The sequence below is a fragment of the Eublepharis macularius genome, chromosome 7 (genome assembly GCF_028583425.1).
Source record: "Eublepharis macularius isolate TG4126 chromosome 7, MPM_Emac_v1.0, whole genome shotgun sequence".
Lineage (NCBI taxonomy): Eukaryota > Metazoa > Chordata > Lepidosauria > Squamata > Eublepharidae > Eublepharis > Eublepharis macularius.
This window is the reverse complement of record NC_072796.1, coordinates 38671608-38685930: the sequence shown is the minus strand read 5'-3', so window position 1 is coordinate 38685930 and position 14323 is coordinate 38671608. Positions and strand designations below refer to the sequence as shown.

General features: G+C 39.4%; 1 protein-coding gene across 1 annotated transcript in view; it reads right to left on the bottom strand.

The window, feature by feature from the left end:
• The window catches only part of CAP2 (cyclase associated actin cytoskeleton regulatory protein 2), a 55277-nt gene extending 41300 nt beyond the window's left edge, over nt 1-13977 (bottom strand). The window contains exons 1-2 of the mRNA XM_054985816.1: nt 13900-13977; nt 3081-3213 (exon numbers count right to left, since the gene is read on the bottom strand). Of these exons, the coding sequence (XP_054841791.1) occupies nt 3081-3204 (124 nt within the window). The 5' untranslated portion in view covers nt 3205-3213; nt 13900-13977. The remainder of the gene's footprint in view (nt 1-3080; nt 3214-13899) is intronic.
• Nucleotides 13978-14323: the final 346 nt, after the last annotated feature.

Here is a 14323-nt window from a genome sequence, read left to right as displayed (position 1 = left end):
TTCTCCATTTTATCCTCACGACAACAACCCTAAGAGGAAAGTTAGGCTAAGAGAAAGTGACTGGCCAAAGGTCACCCAGCAACTTTTTTTTAATATAGTTTATTTTTTATTTTGAAAACCAAGTAATAGTAAGAGAGGATACAGAAATTGGAAAGGGAGATTGTATAGCATAGCTGTGTAAATCAGAGATAGTTAGGTATAATAAAATATATAAAACAAAAAGTATTTCTCCCTACCATCCTCTTCATTACATTTCTTAATGGAACTTCCATGGAACAGCAAACATTCAAATCCAAGTAATCCAGGTCAGAGATTTGATATCCAAATCTCTACACCAAGCAGCTGAAGAGGACTATGTTTTTTTACCAGCAGAAAGGCTATTCCCAACATGGGGTGTGTGTGAGCTGGACATCATAACAAATGATGCCTCTCAGGTGTCAAAACTGCTAGTATACGCTGCAGTGGACATGGTTGGAACGAGGAAACTGTGTTGAGTAAACCAGTCTGGGAATCTTATAATCACAGGGTTGGAACACAACCCTGTAATATTTTGGAATTTTCAATTTTGTTCTTTTAAAATGTTTAGGGTACATTAAAAGCTATTTTCAGACTAATCCCCACAATGCCTTCATATAATAGGAAGACTATAGTTGCAACATATGGCTTACAGTATCATACCAGTTAGTATGAGTATATTGTTAATAACATTTTCTCCCTCTTTCTTTCCAAATCAATACATCTGTAGCTTGCTTCTGGGGAGTCACTGCTGTGATAAGATGGAAGCAACCCCCACCCCAAAGAAAGAAAAGAAATAAATAATAAAAATGATGTCAGCTTTTAATGACCAAATGTTCATGAACAAGTATGCATGTGATACTAAATACAGAATAGTAGAGTCCAGTAGCACCTTTAAGACTAACCAACTTTATTGTAGCATAAGCTTTCAAGAACCACAGCTCTCTTCGTCAGATGTATCTGATGAAGAGAACTGTGGTTCTCGAAAGCTTACGCTACAATAAAGTTGGTTAGTCTTAAAGGTGCTACTGGACTCTACTATTTTGCAACTACATACTAACACAGTGGCTAACTCCTCTGGATTTAAATACAGATTAAATCAAAAGAAGTGGGAAAATGAATCTGTTGCTGATTTTATTTGAAATTTACATTCTGTAATACATTTCTTCTACTAATGAGGCCCCACCAGCATTCACAACTCTGTACTACAAGGTAAACCAGCAGGCGTGAACTTTTTTAGACATGTACCTGGGATCCATACGTAGCCCTGCAGGGGTCCCACTGAACAGCAATCCTATAACAGGAAGTCATGTGACATCAGAGGCATGTGACAGAAATAAACGGGACGTAAGTTACTGCCTTCTGAAGGGAGTACCATAGCACAATTGTTCGTGAAGCACTGGAGGACTGACTGGCAGCATATGGCTTCCCCATCTTAGGCTGTGCTTGGTAGAGTGAAGAAAGAGAAGGCAAGGAAATGCTTTTTTGTGGAAAGGAGTGGTCTCTTAACATGACTACTTCATTGTTCTTGCTGCCCTTCTATACAAGCATACAAACAATGGCAGCCAGTATGGCACCCTTGCTCTCTACACATGCACGTTAGCAACAGGTCCTTACAAAAGGCACTAAAATGGCAGCTCTATAGGGTCTCGCCAACCAACAGATGGAGCTGTGATACACCTAGGAATCCTGACCCATGGTGTGGGGACCACTGAGTTAAACAATAAAACTTTAAAAAGCTATAGACCTTCACACTTTCTGGACTCTATTATGCTCCTTCTCCTCACATGTCCACTGTTGTAAGAACCAGGCCTTTTACTAGCTTCTATAGAGTGTCTAAGTTTAAGACTTTGGTTCAGCCTTCTGTTCATGCAGATGTTTTCCTAGGCCTGTTTGGTGGAAAGTCCCTAGCCTTGTTAATTGGATGCACCTTTGGGTTACTTAGTTCTTGTGAGAAAGTGTCCCTGAGCAGTCCAGTGCCTGGTGCTGAACTTCGCTCCAAATCAGCACTCCCCACATTTTCACATGCTGTAATGTCAATTAAGTAACTGAGACTTGATTGGTTTCCCAGACTGGTGGGCTGACTTTTCCAGATCTCAAGAAGCCTCAATGTCTCTAGGCAAAATCACTACCTTTACCTTTTAGCTATTTGTTGCCCATCTACAATGTGAGAGATTCTTATCTCTATGCCACTCCACCAGGAAACCTAGAGTTGGCTGGCATGGATGGACTCTTTGCTAAACCTTTAGTAAGGTCAACCAGCCTTGGAACTAAGTCAGAGAATGCTAGATAGTCAGCTTGCAGTAATTTTATTTATTTAGGTATCTGAAATAGCAAGCTGTTTTTTGGTTTTGTGCCTTGCCTGAATGTTGAGTGATTCTTGCTTTTCATGCACTCATGTGTTCTTTCTTTAATAAACTCCAACAATATATTTTACATGCCTGTGCCCAGTGGCACTAGCCTAAGGTGTACATGCACTCAAACAAATCCCAGAAGCTGGAGAGCTTCACAAGTATTTGACTAGAGCTCTTGGATAATTCTAGGGGCCCCAAAGGACTGGATTTGGTACTCGGAGACGGGAGTGAGGTGTCTATGTCGCAACAGCTGTCTAATAAAATAAAACAGATATCCAGTGGCATCACAAAGGCTAACAACATTTATTCCAGTATGAGTTTTATGAGTTAGGTCTCACTTCCTCAGAGGCAATGAAAATTAAATAATATTCTGCAGAGGGGGAGAGAGGAAGGGAAGAGTTGGGGCAGAAAGAGGACTGGTGTCAGTTGTGATTCTATATGTAAGGGACTGTTTCTACCAGCCATCCTGCTTCTGGGTCTTCATCAGCATTCTAGTCTTCAGTCTGTTTAGCAGGTTTCCTTCTGGTCAACAGCACATAGCCTGTCAGCAGGCATTTTTCCTATGAGCCCAAAACATATTGTTTTGTTGACAATTTACTGCCATGATGGGGTCAGCTGAATATCATTCAGATTCACTGGAGGACAAAATGGCACCACCTCATGACATTTAAAGTTCTCAGCTTTCCAAATTAAAAAAAAACTGAATCATACCTCCATTGACTCCATTGACAGTTCCAAACTCCATTCCAGCAACCTTGAGTGAATTTGACAACAACAATTCAAGCTTCACTACAGCATTTTCCAGTCTCTCCATCAAAGTCTGTGTGTCTGCCATTCTGAACACCTAAATAAACACACAAATATCATTTCCTGTTTCATTTCAAATACAAACTTCAGAGAAGTGTTGAACTGTATTAACTTGATCAACTTTTCTTTGACTTTAAGCATGAAGTTGGCATGTTATCATCAAAACTATCTTTTTGTTAGGTACATCATTTTCCAAATATGTTTTTTTAAAAGTAGATTCACATTTGTTTGTCTTTGATCCCCGCTAGATATAAAACGTAAGAACAATTAAAATACCAAGCCTTGGCTAAACTCCAACACTTGCTTAATTAATTTCACAAGTTCCACACATTTCATGTTGTTCACTTAAGGTTGTGAACACTTTATCCTGCTAAGCAACTTGAAGGATACGCACATGTTATTTTCTAATAAACATCTCTCCTAAAAGTGTAAATCCCTAAGAGCTATCAAACATCTAAGACTGAATTAGTGCAGTTCTAGCATTCACAATGCTTTACACAAATTTTCTTAATGACAGCACTGTAAACAAGTATTATTATTAAGTCTGATATTACAGCTACTGGTATGAGTAGAGATAACAGCAGGGTGAACTAACAGGACTCAATTTAAACTAGGGACAGTCAATATGTATAATACTGGTTGAAGCCAGGATGGATTCCTAAATAAACAATAGTCTAGTGACACTCTAAGGACCTGTAATTCTTTTATTCCAATATAAGCTCTCATAGACTACAGCCTACTTCTGCAGATGCAGTTAGTGGATTTTCACTACGCAGATATTTATGTAGATGGATGGGAAGGAAATAACAGCAGGGTCAAGAAATATGAAATACAGTAAGTTCCGGTAGGGCTACTAGCCTTCAGGTGGGGCCTGGAGTAGAGGTGGGCACGAACAGCAATATGAACCAAAAAATACCTACAAGGTCAGAGCATTTGCAGATGATATAATGTTGATTGTAGAGGATCCAATCGACAATATGCCAAAGGTAATAAAGAAGATAAAGGAATTTGGAGACTTGGCCGGTTTCTTTGTAAACAAAAAGAAGTCGAAGATACTATGTAAAAATATGACTAAACAGAAACAACAAGAACTGATGGAATTAATGGACTGCGAGGTAACAAACAAAGTAAAATATTTGGGAATTGAATTAACTGCAAAAAACATAGACTTATTTAAGAACAATTATGAGAAGCTGTGGATACAAATAGAGAGAGATTTGATAAAATGGAACAAGTTGAATTTATCATGGTTGGGCAGAATTGCGACAATAAAAATGAACGTGTTACCTCGTGTGATGTTTCTGTTACAAACTATTCTGATTATCCGAGACTCTAAACAATTTGAAAAATGGCAAAGAAAAATTTCGAACTTTGTGTGGGCAGGCAAGAAACCACGTGTTAAAATGAAAGTGCTACAGGATGCGAAAGAAAGAGGTGGCTTGCAACTGCCCAACCTAAGACTGTACTATGAAGCAATTTGTTTGACATGGATAAAGGATTGGATAACGTTGAAAAATCGCAAACTTCTGGCATTGGAAGGTTATAAGAAAATATTCGGATGGCACGCATACCTATGGTACGATAAAATAAAAGCGGACTCTCTGTTTCTGCATCATTATATCAGAAGAAGCCTATTCACAATCTGGAAGAAATATAAGATCTATCTGGAAGACCAAATCCCTTCTTGGGTGGTCCCGTATGAAGTAATAGACCCGAGAACTGTCGATAACGAACAGCAATGTTTAACTTACAAGGAGATAATACAAATACAACATTTAACGTTAAAAATAAAATCAGAAGAAGAATTGTCTCCTTGTTATAATTGGTTTCAATACAGACAGATCAGAGATCTTTACAAATCGGACTGTTCAAGAGGAGGAATAAGAATGTAAAATTCAGAATTGGAAGAAGTAATGCTACAAGAAGACAAGAAACAAATTTCAAAGATTTATAAGATACTTCTAAAATGGCATACTGAAGATGAAACAGTGAAAGTACAGATGGTGAAGTGGGCAATAAATTTTCATAAAGAAATAGCAATGGAGTCCTGGGAGCACTTGTGGAAGAATACAATTAAGATTACAATGTGTGTGAATATTAAAGAAAATGTGTATAAGATGATATACAGATGGTACCTAACACCGAAAAAAATTGCACTCGTAAATGTTAATATGTCAGACAAGTGCTGGAAATGAAAAACATGAAGGATCACTATATCATATGTGGTGGACATGCGAAGTAGCTAAACAGTACTGGGGAGAAATAACTGAAGTAATAAATGAGATTTTACAAATACAAATAAATAAGAACCCAGAATTGTTGCTACCAAATTTGGGAATGGAGAATGTTTTAGCGCAGAACAGAACATTGTTATTCTACATGACAGCTGCAGCAAGAGTACTGTATGCGCAGAAATGGAAAGTGCAAGAAGTACCTACTGTAGAGGACTGGATTTACAAATTGCTGTACATGGCAGAGATGGACAAAATGACAAGAAAACTTAAAGACCAAGACCCAGACAATTTATGGCAGACTGGGCGAAAATGAAACAATATTTGGAGAAAAAATGGGATGTGAAAGGAGAACTGTGGCAGTTCGAGAACTTTTAAACTATGATACTACAAACAGAAGAGAGAAGTGACTTTACCAATAGAAGAAATGTGTGTTTATATTAATCTAAACTAGGATTATAGTTAACAATAGGAGGGGTAGAATTTATAACTGATTCTTAGAAGTGGGATTGATATAATAGAAAAATATAGCATACATATAGTTACGTAAGGGAAGATGAAATTACTTAGAATAATAAATGTTATTAAGTTAGAATATTAACTTAATTATTATTAAGTCTGAATTATGGTTAAGTATAAGATATGAGAAGTATGCTGTTAATTATGGTAAGAAGTATTAGTAAAATTAATTTGATAAGTTATGTTATTAATTTTGGGAAGAAATATCAGTAAAGCTAATATAGTATGTATAGACTATAGAGTAAATTTGGGCTTAGAGTAAGGAATGTTATGTAGGGATGCTTGACAGTTTAATATAGAATTTGTTAAGTAATAAAGGGGGTAAAGGGTTGGAAAGCTGTTGGAAGTCAAGAAGGAGGGGGGCAAAGGGGGGATTAGGTTAGATTTAATCAGATAGGGTTTAATTGAAATATTGTTTGAAATTATGCTCACCAATAAAAAAAAATTTTTTTTAAAAAAAGCAATACGAACCAAAAAAAGCCACGAACAGCCCAATTTGCTGTTCTCGAACAAGCTGTTCATGAGGCCCCATTCTAAACGAACAGGTGGTCGTTGTAAGCCTCGTTGCTGTTCGTCAAGCCAATCTGGCACCTGCTATCAATTCCCTTGGCAACGGAGGCAGGGATTGTCTGAACTCTGTCTGAACTCCTGCTGTTGCCCTGGAAACCCCAATCTAAGCCCAATTTAGCTTGATAGGCAGGTCTTCCTTTCAAGTGTGGAGCTCCAAATTTGTTACAAAAAGGGAGCAAAGACCAGGGGGGAGGGGGGCTCCAGTTGCTGTTGGCATTTTGATTGAGTGTATTGGAGCTTGATTTTTCTTTGTATGTGATGGGACAGGGATCTACCCCTTCAAGTTCCAGGACTGCTGCCAGGTTCTGGGGCCAAGCTATTATTTATTATTGGTACCCTTCCTGCTGCCTGCTCAGGTAAGGTTTCTGGGAGTGGTGAGGTAGGGATCTTGACTTGGATGATAGCTGGAGGAGAGCCTGCTGGCCCCCACGAACAGCCAACCACGAACATGTTCATGAACAGGGCCATGTTCATGGTTGTTCGTGAGTCCCTGTTCATGGATGGCAACGAACAATGAACATCATGTTTGGGTTTTTTTTTCTGTTCATGCCCATCTCTAGTCTGGAGTTCTCCTGGAATGGCAACTGATATCCAGACTACAGAGATCAGTTCCCCTGGAGAAAACCCCAAACTTCAGTCACCTGGAATATGGATGCAGGAATGTGGGTTAACCAGCGTTAGTTTTCGTCTCTTAAACTGGGATTCTAACCTGGGGAAGGGGAGGAGAGCACTAATTCTACTTAACTCACTTATCATGGTTAGTTTCCATTCAGGATTCTCCATGCAAGAAAGGACGAGTGGGCACAAGCATGCCCTGCAACAAGCTGAATTTACACACATCCCAGCTTAATATGATCCAGCCCTCTAGTTTTGTTGTCCCCTTTCCCCTTCCCACAGTGCTCCACTTCAAAAGCTCAATTGCCTACCCAGTTCCTCAGTCTTTCCTGGATGTGATTTGATGGCACTTTACGCACACAGATAATAAAGGGAAGAAAACTTTAAATTCATACTTCAAAGTAAAAGGGGGGCATCACATACGGTAAAATTCAATATGAGTTTCTGATCAGAGAAATAAATCCTCCCAAAAGGAAACTTGAATTTGTGAAGACAATGTAAGTGTATCAAAAATTAAAATTAGTGATTGTTACATTCTTTGACATTAGGTTTATGTTTATTTATCTCACTTCTACCCTGCTTTTCTTCCCAACAGGGACCCAAACTGGCTTACATCATTCTCTTCTCTCTTATTCTCACAACAAACCCTTGAAGTAACTTAGGCTGAAACCGACTGCTCTAAGGTCACCTAGCAAGCTTCCATGACAGACTGGGGATTCAAACCTTGATCTCTCTGACCTTAGTTCGAAACTATACACCACACCACATAAGCTGTTACTTTTCATGAAGTAGAAGAATCTTGATGAAGATTAGATATTTAGCATAAGATAAATACAGTATGAATTAAAAGATTGTTCTCTCCTAAATTTAAAGCCAACATAATCCCTCCTGCAATAGATTTAGTGTAAACTAAAAGTATAGCATTTACCATAACAACTCCTGATTAATTTGTGGTAGGGTAGGCATTTCAAGGCCCGTAAGATGAATTTGACTTACCCAAACGGGTCCATTTTTTCTCTCCTTTTCCGAATGACCAGCTACCAGACTGTGACTAAACAAGGCAGTATGAACTGTGAGGAAAGCCTCGTAGGAAATGGCCCACACCCCATGGTTTGTTGTTATATGTGTGAACCGAAGCAGTTATGTCCCTTTATCCCAGCAGTTCCAACTAGGCATCACAACAGATACAACTGCAGCAATTCCTGTTATTAATGCAGCTAGTAAAAATTCTGTCATGACAGCAGAAACTCCTTTGGGCTGTATCCATGTATAACTTGGTTTACACTTATGTTTCTTCATGTTATCATGAAAATAAATGTAGCTATTGTTGATTCAGCACTGTATGCATTGGAGACAATTAACCCTAACTCAGGACTGGACAAATCCCAGGCATGAGGTTGCCATGGTGTCTAGAAATTTCACTGTGCTTAGTACTTTCAGCAATCATTTTATTGTAGCATTTCTCAGTACAAAGGCTTGGATCCAACAACTTTTTCCACTGGTGAAAAAGGAAGGGCCCCTTTTCAACTACCAGAAAGCTATGTTTGTGATCATGGGGCTTGCCTGGACACATCAATGGGGGTTGTAGCAAGAAGGGGAATCGGTCAAGAGTAAAAAAGCTGGCTGGATTCAACCCCAAGCTTATTTATCAAATTGCATCAGAATCTTTTGCTATATGACATAAAAGAAATATGCATGAAGTTCTTGTCAGTTGTTTATATGTATATATTGACATTTATACTATTTAATGGTAGTAGATTAATTCATTTCTTAACTAGCTGCTTTTTATACTGACTCCAGTATTCAATTAATCAATAATGGAGTTATGAAAAACAGGGGGAAAGTTAGCCTAGGGTAGGAAGTTAGCTTTTTGCTGTGGTAATTATGACAACGAAGGTTACCCCCATATTTATTTTGTATACTACCACACTCTTGTAATATCTTTAATAAAATTATAAGAATAATCAAATGCTACCACACTTATATCTTTAATAAAATTGTAAGAATAATAAATTATAAGAATATTTTGTATACTACCACACTCTTATAATATCTTTAATAAAATTATAAGAATAATAAAATTGTAAGAATAATAAAATAAAATAAGAAAATGTGAAGAGGTTAGGACTGGATTTTGTAGTAGTAATAATTACCCTAAAGGCTAAAAAATTAGTATGACTCCTAAATTTTCAGGCAGGTGCCTAGAGCCAATGAAGATTTGTCAAGGGCTGCTTTCAGTTATTTCTTCCACCTTTGTTTGTTTGTTTTCCTTTACTTATCTTATTCATGCCTTCAAGATCCAGACAACTTCACAAAATAGTAAGGTAGATCACTTTGAGTTTGAAAATCCTATGGTAGTGACAATAATCTAAAAACATCTACCTATCTAGATATTGAACAAGGCTGAGAATATAACTGGGAACATTTTTAGAAAGATTTCCTTTGTTAAATGGAGCATTCTCATAATTACTTAACAATCTCACGTAAGAACCCGTATTTTCATGAATTATTTTTACTGGGTGTTCTGAAAAGTTTTCAGTTCAATGTATTCTTTTCAATATCAGTTTAATTTCTCATGATACATATATCAATATATGTTTAAAAATAAAACTCTCATCTCCAGATTAACACTTAGTATCCACTAAATAGCAGCTACTAAAAGTGTCAGCCTTTATAAGAATGACTTAAAATTACCACTCTCCTTGACCATTCCTGATCTCTAATTCTGTTTTGAAACATCATGCATATATGATCATCTTTTATGTTTTATTTTCTCTTTGCAATTAGTGAAGTGTAACATTTAAGCATCTCCTCCATCAATGGATATACAGAGTTTAGATGACCCTCCTTGCCATATACCAGCACAGGAGGCCATTTCATGTAATTAAACATTCTTAAGTGCTTGCAATCCATTTAATTACATGCCACTAGTCCAATTACTGGTACAAGCAAATTGTCCTGCTTGAACTCAGAGAACAAAAAAATATACAAGTATACCTTAAATAAGGACTAGTGAAGTTTATTGACCAGATCAAATAAGAATGATCTATAATATCTTCCATTTCATTAAGGATTATACACACACACACATACACACTTGATAAATCTGTAACACTAACACTATTTTTAAGACTCATAGAAAAGTGTTACGCCAATTATTATTTTAAATGAATTATAATTATTTTGAATTATATGTGAGAAAAAAACTAATGATCCTTCTCTGATACACATCAGTGCAATATCTGCTCCAGAGATACAGAACTTAAAATTGTTTCTACAACTACTGAGAGATTATTTGCGTATGTCAGCCAGTACTAAAATTTTACAGTGGCTGTGTCTATAGCTGTGCTTTACTTCCAGAACTGCTTGTCCCTATTCCTGGAGATTTTGCAATGGGACAGCCATAACTTGTGGTCAGCATGAATACTACAACAAATTAAACAGGGAGAAGTAGGAGTAGTTCAATCTTAGTGATGCTCTGTGTGTAAAGAAGTGGCATACAAAATAATTATCCCAGGAGAACTGTGTAAATAAGCTATGATATGCCTATGGTCATGAACTGAGTCAGTGTAAATCAAGGAAGAGAAGATGTGTTCTCCTATCTGTCAGGGCTCTCTCATGTTTTATTTACATAGTTTCTTCAACACAAGAGGAGGACTACTGTGGCAAACTAAACAACAAATCTCTCCTCACTCTAAACATGTTCTCTTGCTGTCATATTTATCCTTACATCATCAAAGTGTGTCAGCCAATGGTAGCGAGTACAATCGAGATGAGAAAGAATGATTATTCTAATGGTATAATTAAAGGAAGCCATTCTGTTTGTCTATCCTCACCTTCAGTTAAGGTAGGGATCCCAGGCCCTCCTGTAAGGGCAGGGAATTCCCTGCTCTTATCCTCCACCACCACTCACCTGGCTAGTGGAGGGGGGGGGAGAGACAGGGGAACAGGCCTCATGGGTGCACTCCTGGGGAGGTGCGACAATGTCACTCCCGGGAGTGGCATCATTGTGCCACCCTGAGAGTGCTCCCAGACCCTACACAATGACATCACTTTCTGGAAGACATCTGAAAAAGTGAATGCTGGGTCATTGTCCCCCACCCCCATCATCAGGAGGGTAAGGGCACCTGGCAACCCTAAGTTAAGGCCCTCACACCTTAACAACAACATCATTTGATTTATATACTGCCTTTCAGGACAACTTAACACCCCACTCAGAGCGGTTTACAAAGTATGTTATTATTATCCCCACAACGATCACTCTGTGGGGTGGGTGGGGCTAAGAGAGCTCCTAGAAGCTGTGCCTGACCCAAGGTCACCCAGCTGGCTTCAAGTGGAGGAGTGAGGAATCAAACCCGGTTCTCCATATTAGGGTCCCACCACCTTAACCACTACACCAAACTGGGTCTTGCTTGGAACTAGCTCACCCCTAAAATCCATAATTATTTTTGACTAAATTATGGTACAATACCGTTGTTCCCTAATAAATACAGTCATTCGTATTGTCATTTTATATGTTACAAATACTTGATTTGAACCAGTGAACTGGAAATATCTAATTGGCTTCCCAAGAATATGGAATATTGTCTGCTTCCTTAAGTATATTCTTTCAGCAAAGTAAGAACCATGGTCTTCACTGGATTCTCAAAGTAAGTAATGCATTAGTGCAGTAGTAAATAATGCACAGACCCTTTTCATTTTTATTTAATTAAGAGAACATCTTTTATTCATTTACTCACACTGGCTGAGGTCTAAGCAGCATTCAGAAGAAGACAGCGAACCTCAGAAGGACGATGATGTCTATATTGCATTTGATGATAGATTACAGAGCTCATTTTTCGTATTATTCTTTATTTCTTGCAATAGAAATTGTCCTGCCCACTTTTTGAAGCTGATTTAAAAATTTTTTACAGTGCAATCCTATACAGGTTCCCCCCAAGGACTGCACTGTTAATAAGCTACACGGTGTTATTAAATCTTAATTTTTTTCTTTCTAAACTTACAATAAAGAAATTAATTTTTCTTCAGCAGCAAAACTAAGCTATACTGGCAAATATAGTATTTTGATCCCATATCTAATATTCTTCAATTTTATAAGGAAGTCAATCTGATGGTTTTAAGTTTCCTGTGGAGAGGAGATAAGTTGGGTTGGGTACAGTTCTAGCTAGTTGATTATTTCACAAGAGCCAGCCTGGTGTGGTGGTTAGGGTATTGGACTAGGAGCTGGGAGACACACATTTGAATCCTTACTCTGCCATAGAATTTGCGGTTGTGACTTGGGCCAATCACATACTTTCTGCCTAACCTACCTCACAGGGTTGTTGTGAGGATAAAATCAAAAACAGAAGAATGTTGTAGCCAGTCTGGGTCACCATTAGGAAGAAAAGTAGGTATAAATGAAGTAAATAAATAAAATTCACAAACCAATTATTCACATCAACTAATGTTCCAGAATTCTGTTTTATCTTGCAGTATTTTAAAAAGCAGTATAAATAATTACATTTATTCGTTTAGACAATTATTTTTCACTAGTAAAGGGTTTTCAATGTCCTATGGAAGTTATTCCACAATTCTTTCCTTAAAACAGAACCCATATTTTCTAATAAACCCTACCCCATCTCCCTTTTCTGAAAATAAAATCCACATTCATAAAATGCAACATAAAACTTCCTAGACTTGTACTAGGGAGGGGAGCAGACAAGAGCTATTTACTCCTTTGAAATTATATAGCATGTATACTTCTTTAAAACATTCATTGTTTCAAAGTGTTATATCTAAGCTGTGTTCAGTGGCAAGAATTCAGTGGCAAGGGTACTAACTCATTATTGGTTCTGGATTTCACACCTTTTTAATGATCTGTTCATTAAGAGATTTACAACACACTGAATGTAATGTTATTCCAGAAGAACATGAGACAAACTGAGACATTCCCAGTCCAAGAAATAATAGCATCACTTGACACATATCAAAACAAGCCTTCAAGCAAGCTGATTTTTTTTAAAAAAATCAAGTCTTTCACGGATGCTGTGGTGTTGCCCCCCTGCACATTGTTGTTGTCCCCACCCTTCACTTCTAATGTCAGTTCTAGTTATAACAGAAAACGGAGTTTTTTCTTTCCCTGCTGCTAGGGACAGCTATCATCACCTCAGGAGTGGGCGGGAAGATTTACGCGCAGATTACTTTACTAAATAGGGTGCTTCCCACTGCTCGCAACCTGATGTAAAACCCCACCAAGGGAGACTGCCCTTTTCTTCTCGCAGAGGAAGCTGAGAGACCAGCATTTCCAGAAGAAGGGGCATTCTGGACCCGGGAATCAAGCAGCATTTACTATATCCTATATCCAGGACATTGTATTCTCTCCCAGACCTAAACGGGCTTAGAACAAGGGCCATGTGGCGAGTCGAGCAGCAAGCCCACGAGGGGAGGGTTGGGCGCGCCGGAGGAAAGATGACCCAGATAGCGGCCCTCGCAACACACGCTCCGCCACAGAGTCCGGAGCGACCCCGCCACCCCCACCCGGCAGCTCCTCTTTCTTCTGCGCCCCTCGCCGCGCTTCGGCCTCCTCCTGCTCGCCTGCCAAGCACAAGAGAAGCAGCCGCCGCCCGCAGGCAAGGCCCCTGCGCACGCTCGCCAGCCGCCGCCTCCCTCCCGCCCAGCCAGCTTCTCGCCCGCATCTCCTGCGCGGCCCCCTCGCCCTGCCCATCTCTTTGGGGCTAACCCACATCACAGCGGTCGGTTCGCTTCGCCCGTCCCCGGCCCCTCCCCGCCACCGGCTGCTCTTGAATTACCTGTTTGGAGGAGCCGGGGACTCTCTTCTCTCTCTCGCTCTGTGTGCAACGAAAATCCCAAGCCGCTGGCCCGCCCGCTCCCCCTCCCTCTCCTTTTCTCTCCCTCCTCCCTCCCTGTCTTCCTCCTCTTCCTCCTCCTCAGCGTGCGCTGGTGTCACTCACAAGCAGCAACGCAGAGATGCAGAGCGGGCAGTTTCCGGGAGCGCCAAATAAAGACAAGTCCGAAAGGCGAGGGCGAGGGAGACACTGACAGAGATGGAGCGAGCGAGCGAGCGAAAGGAGGTGGAGTGTGAAAATGCAGCGGGGGGTGGGGAGAGATGCCTTTCGGCGGTATCTGCGTTTCTCGCAGCCTGAAAGGAAATGGGGGGTGGCGAGAGGAGGAGAGTCTCTAAAGCATCGCTAAAGAACAGGAATCTTGGAAAAT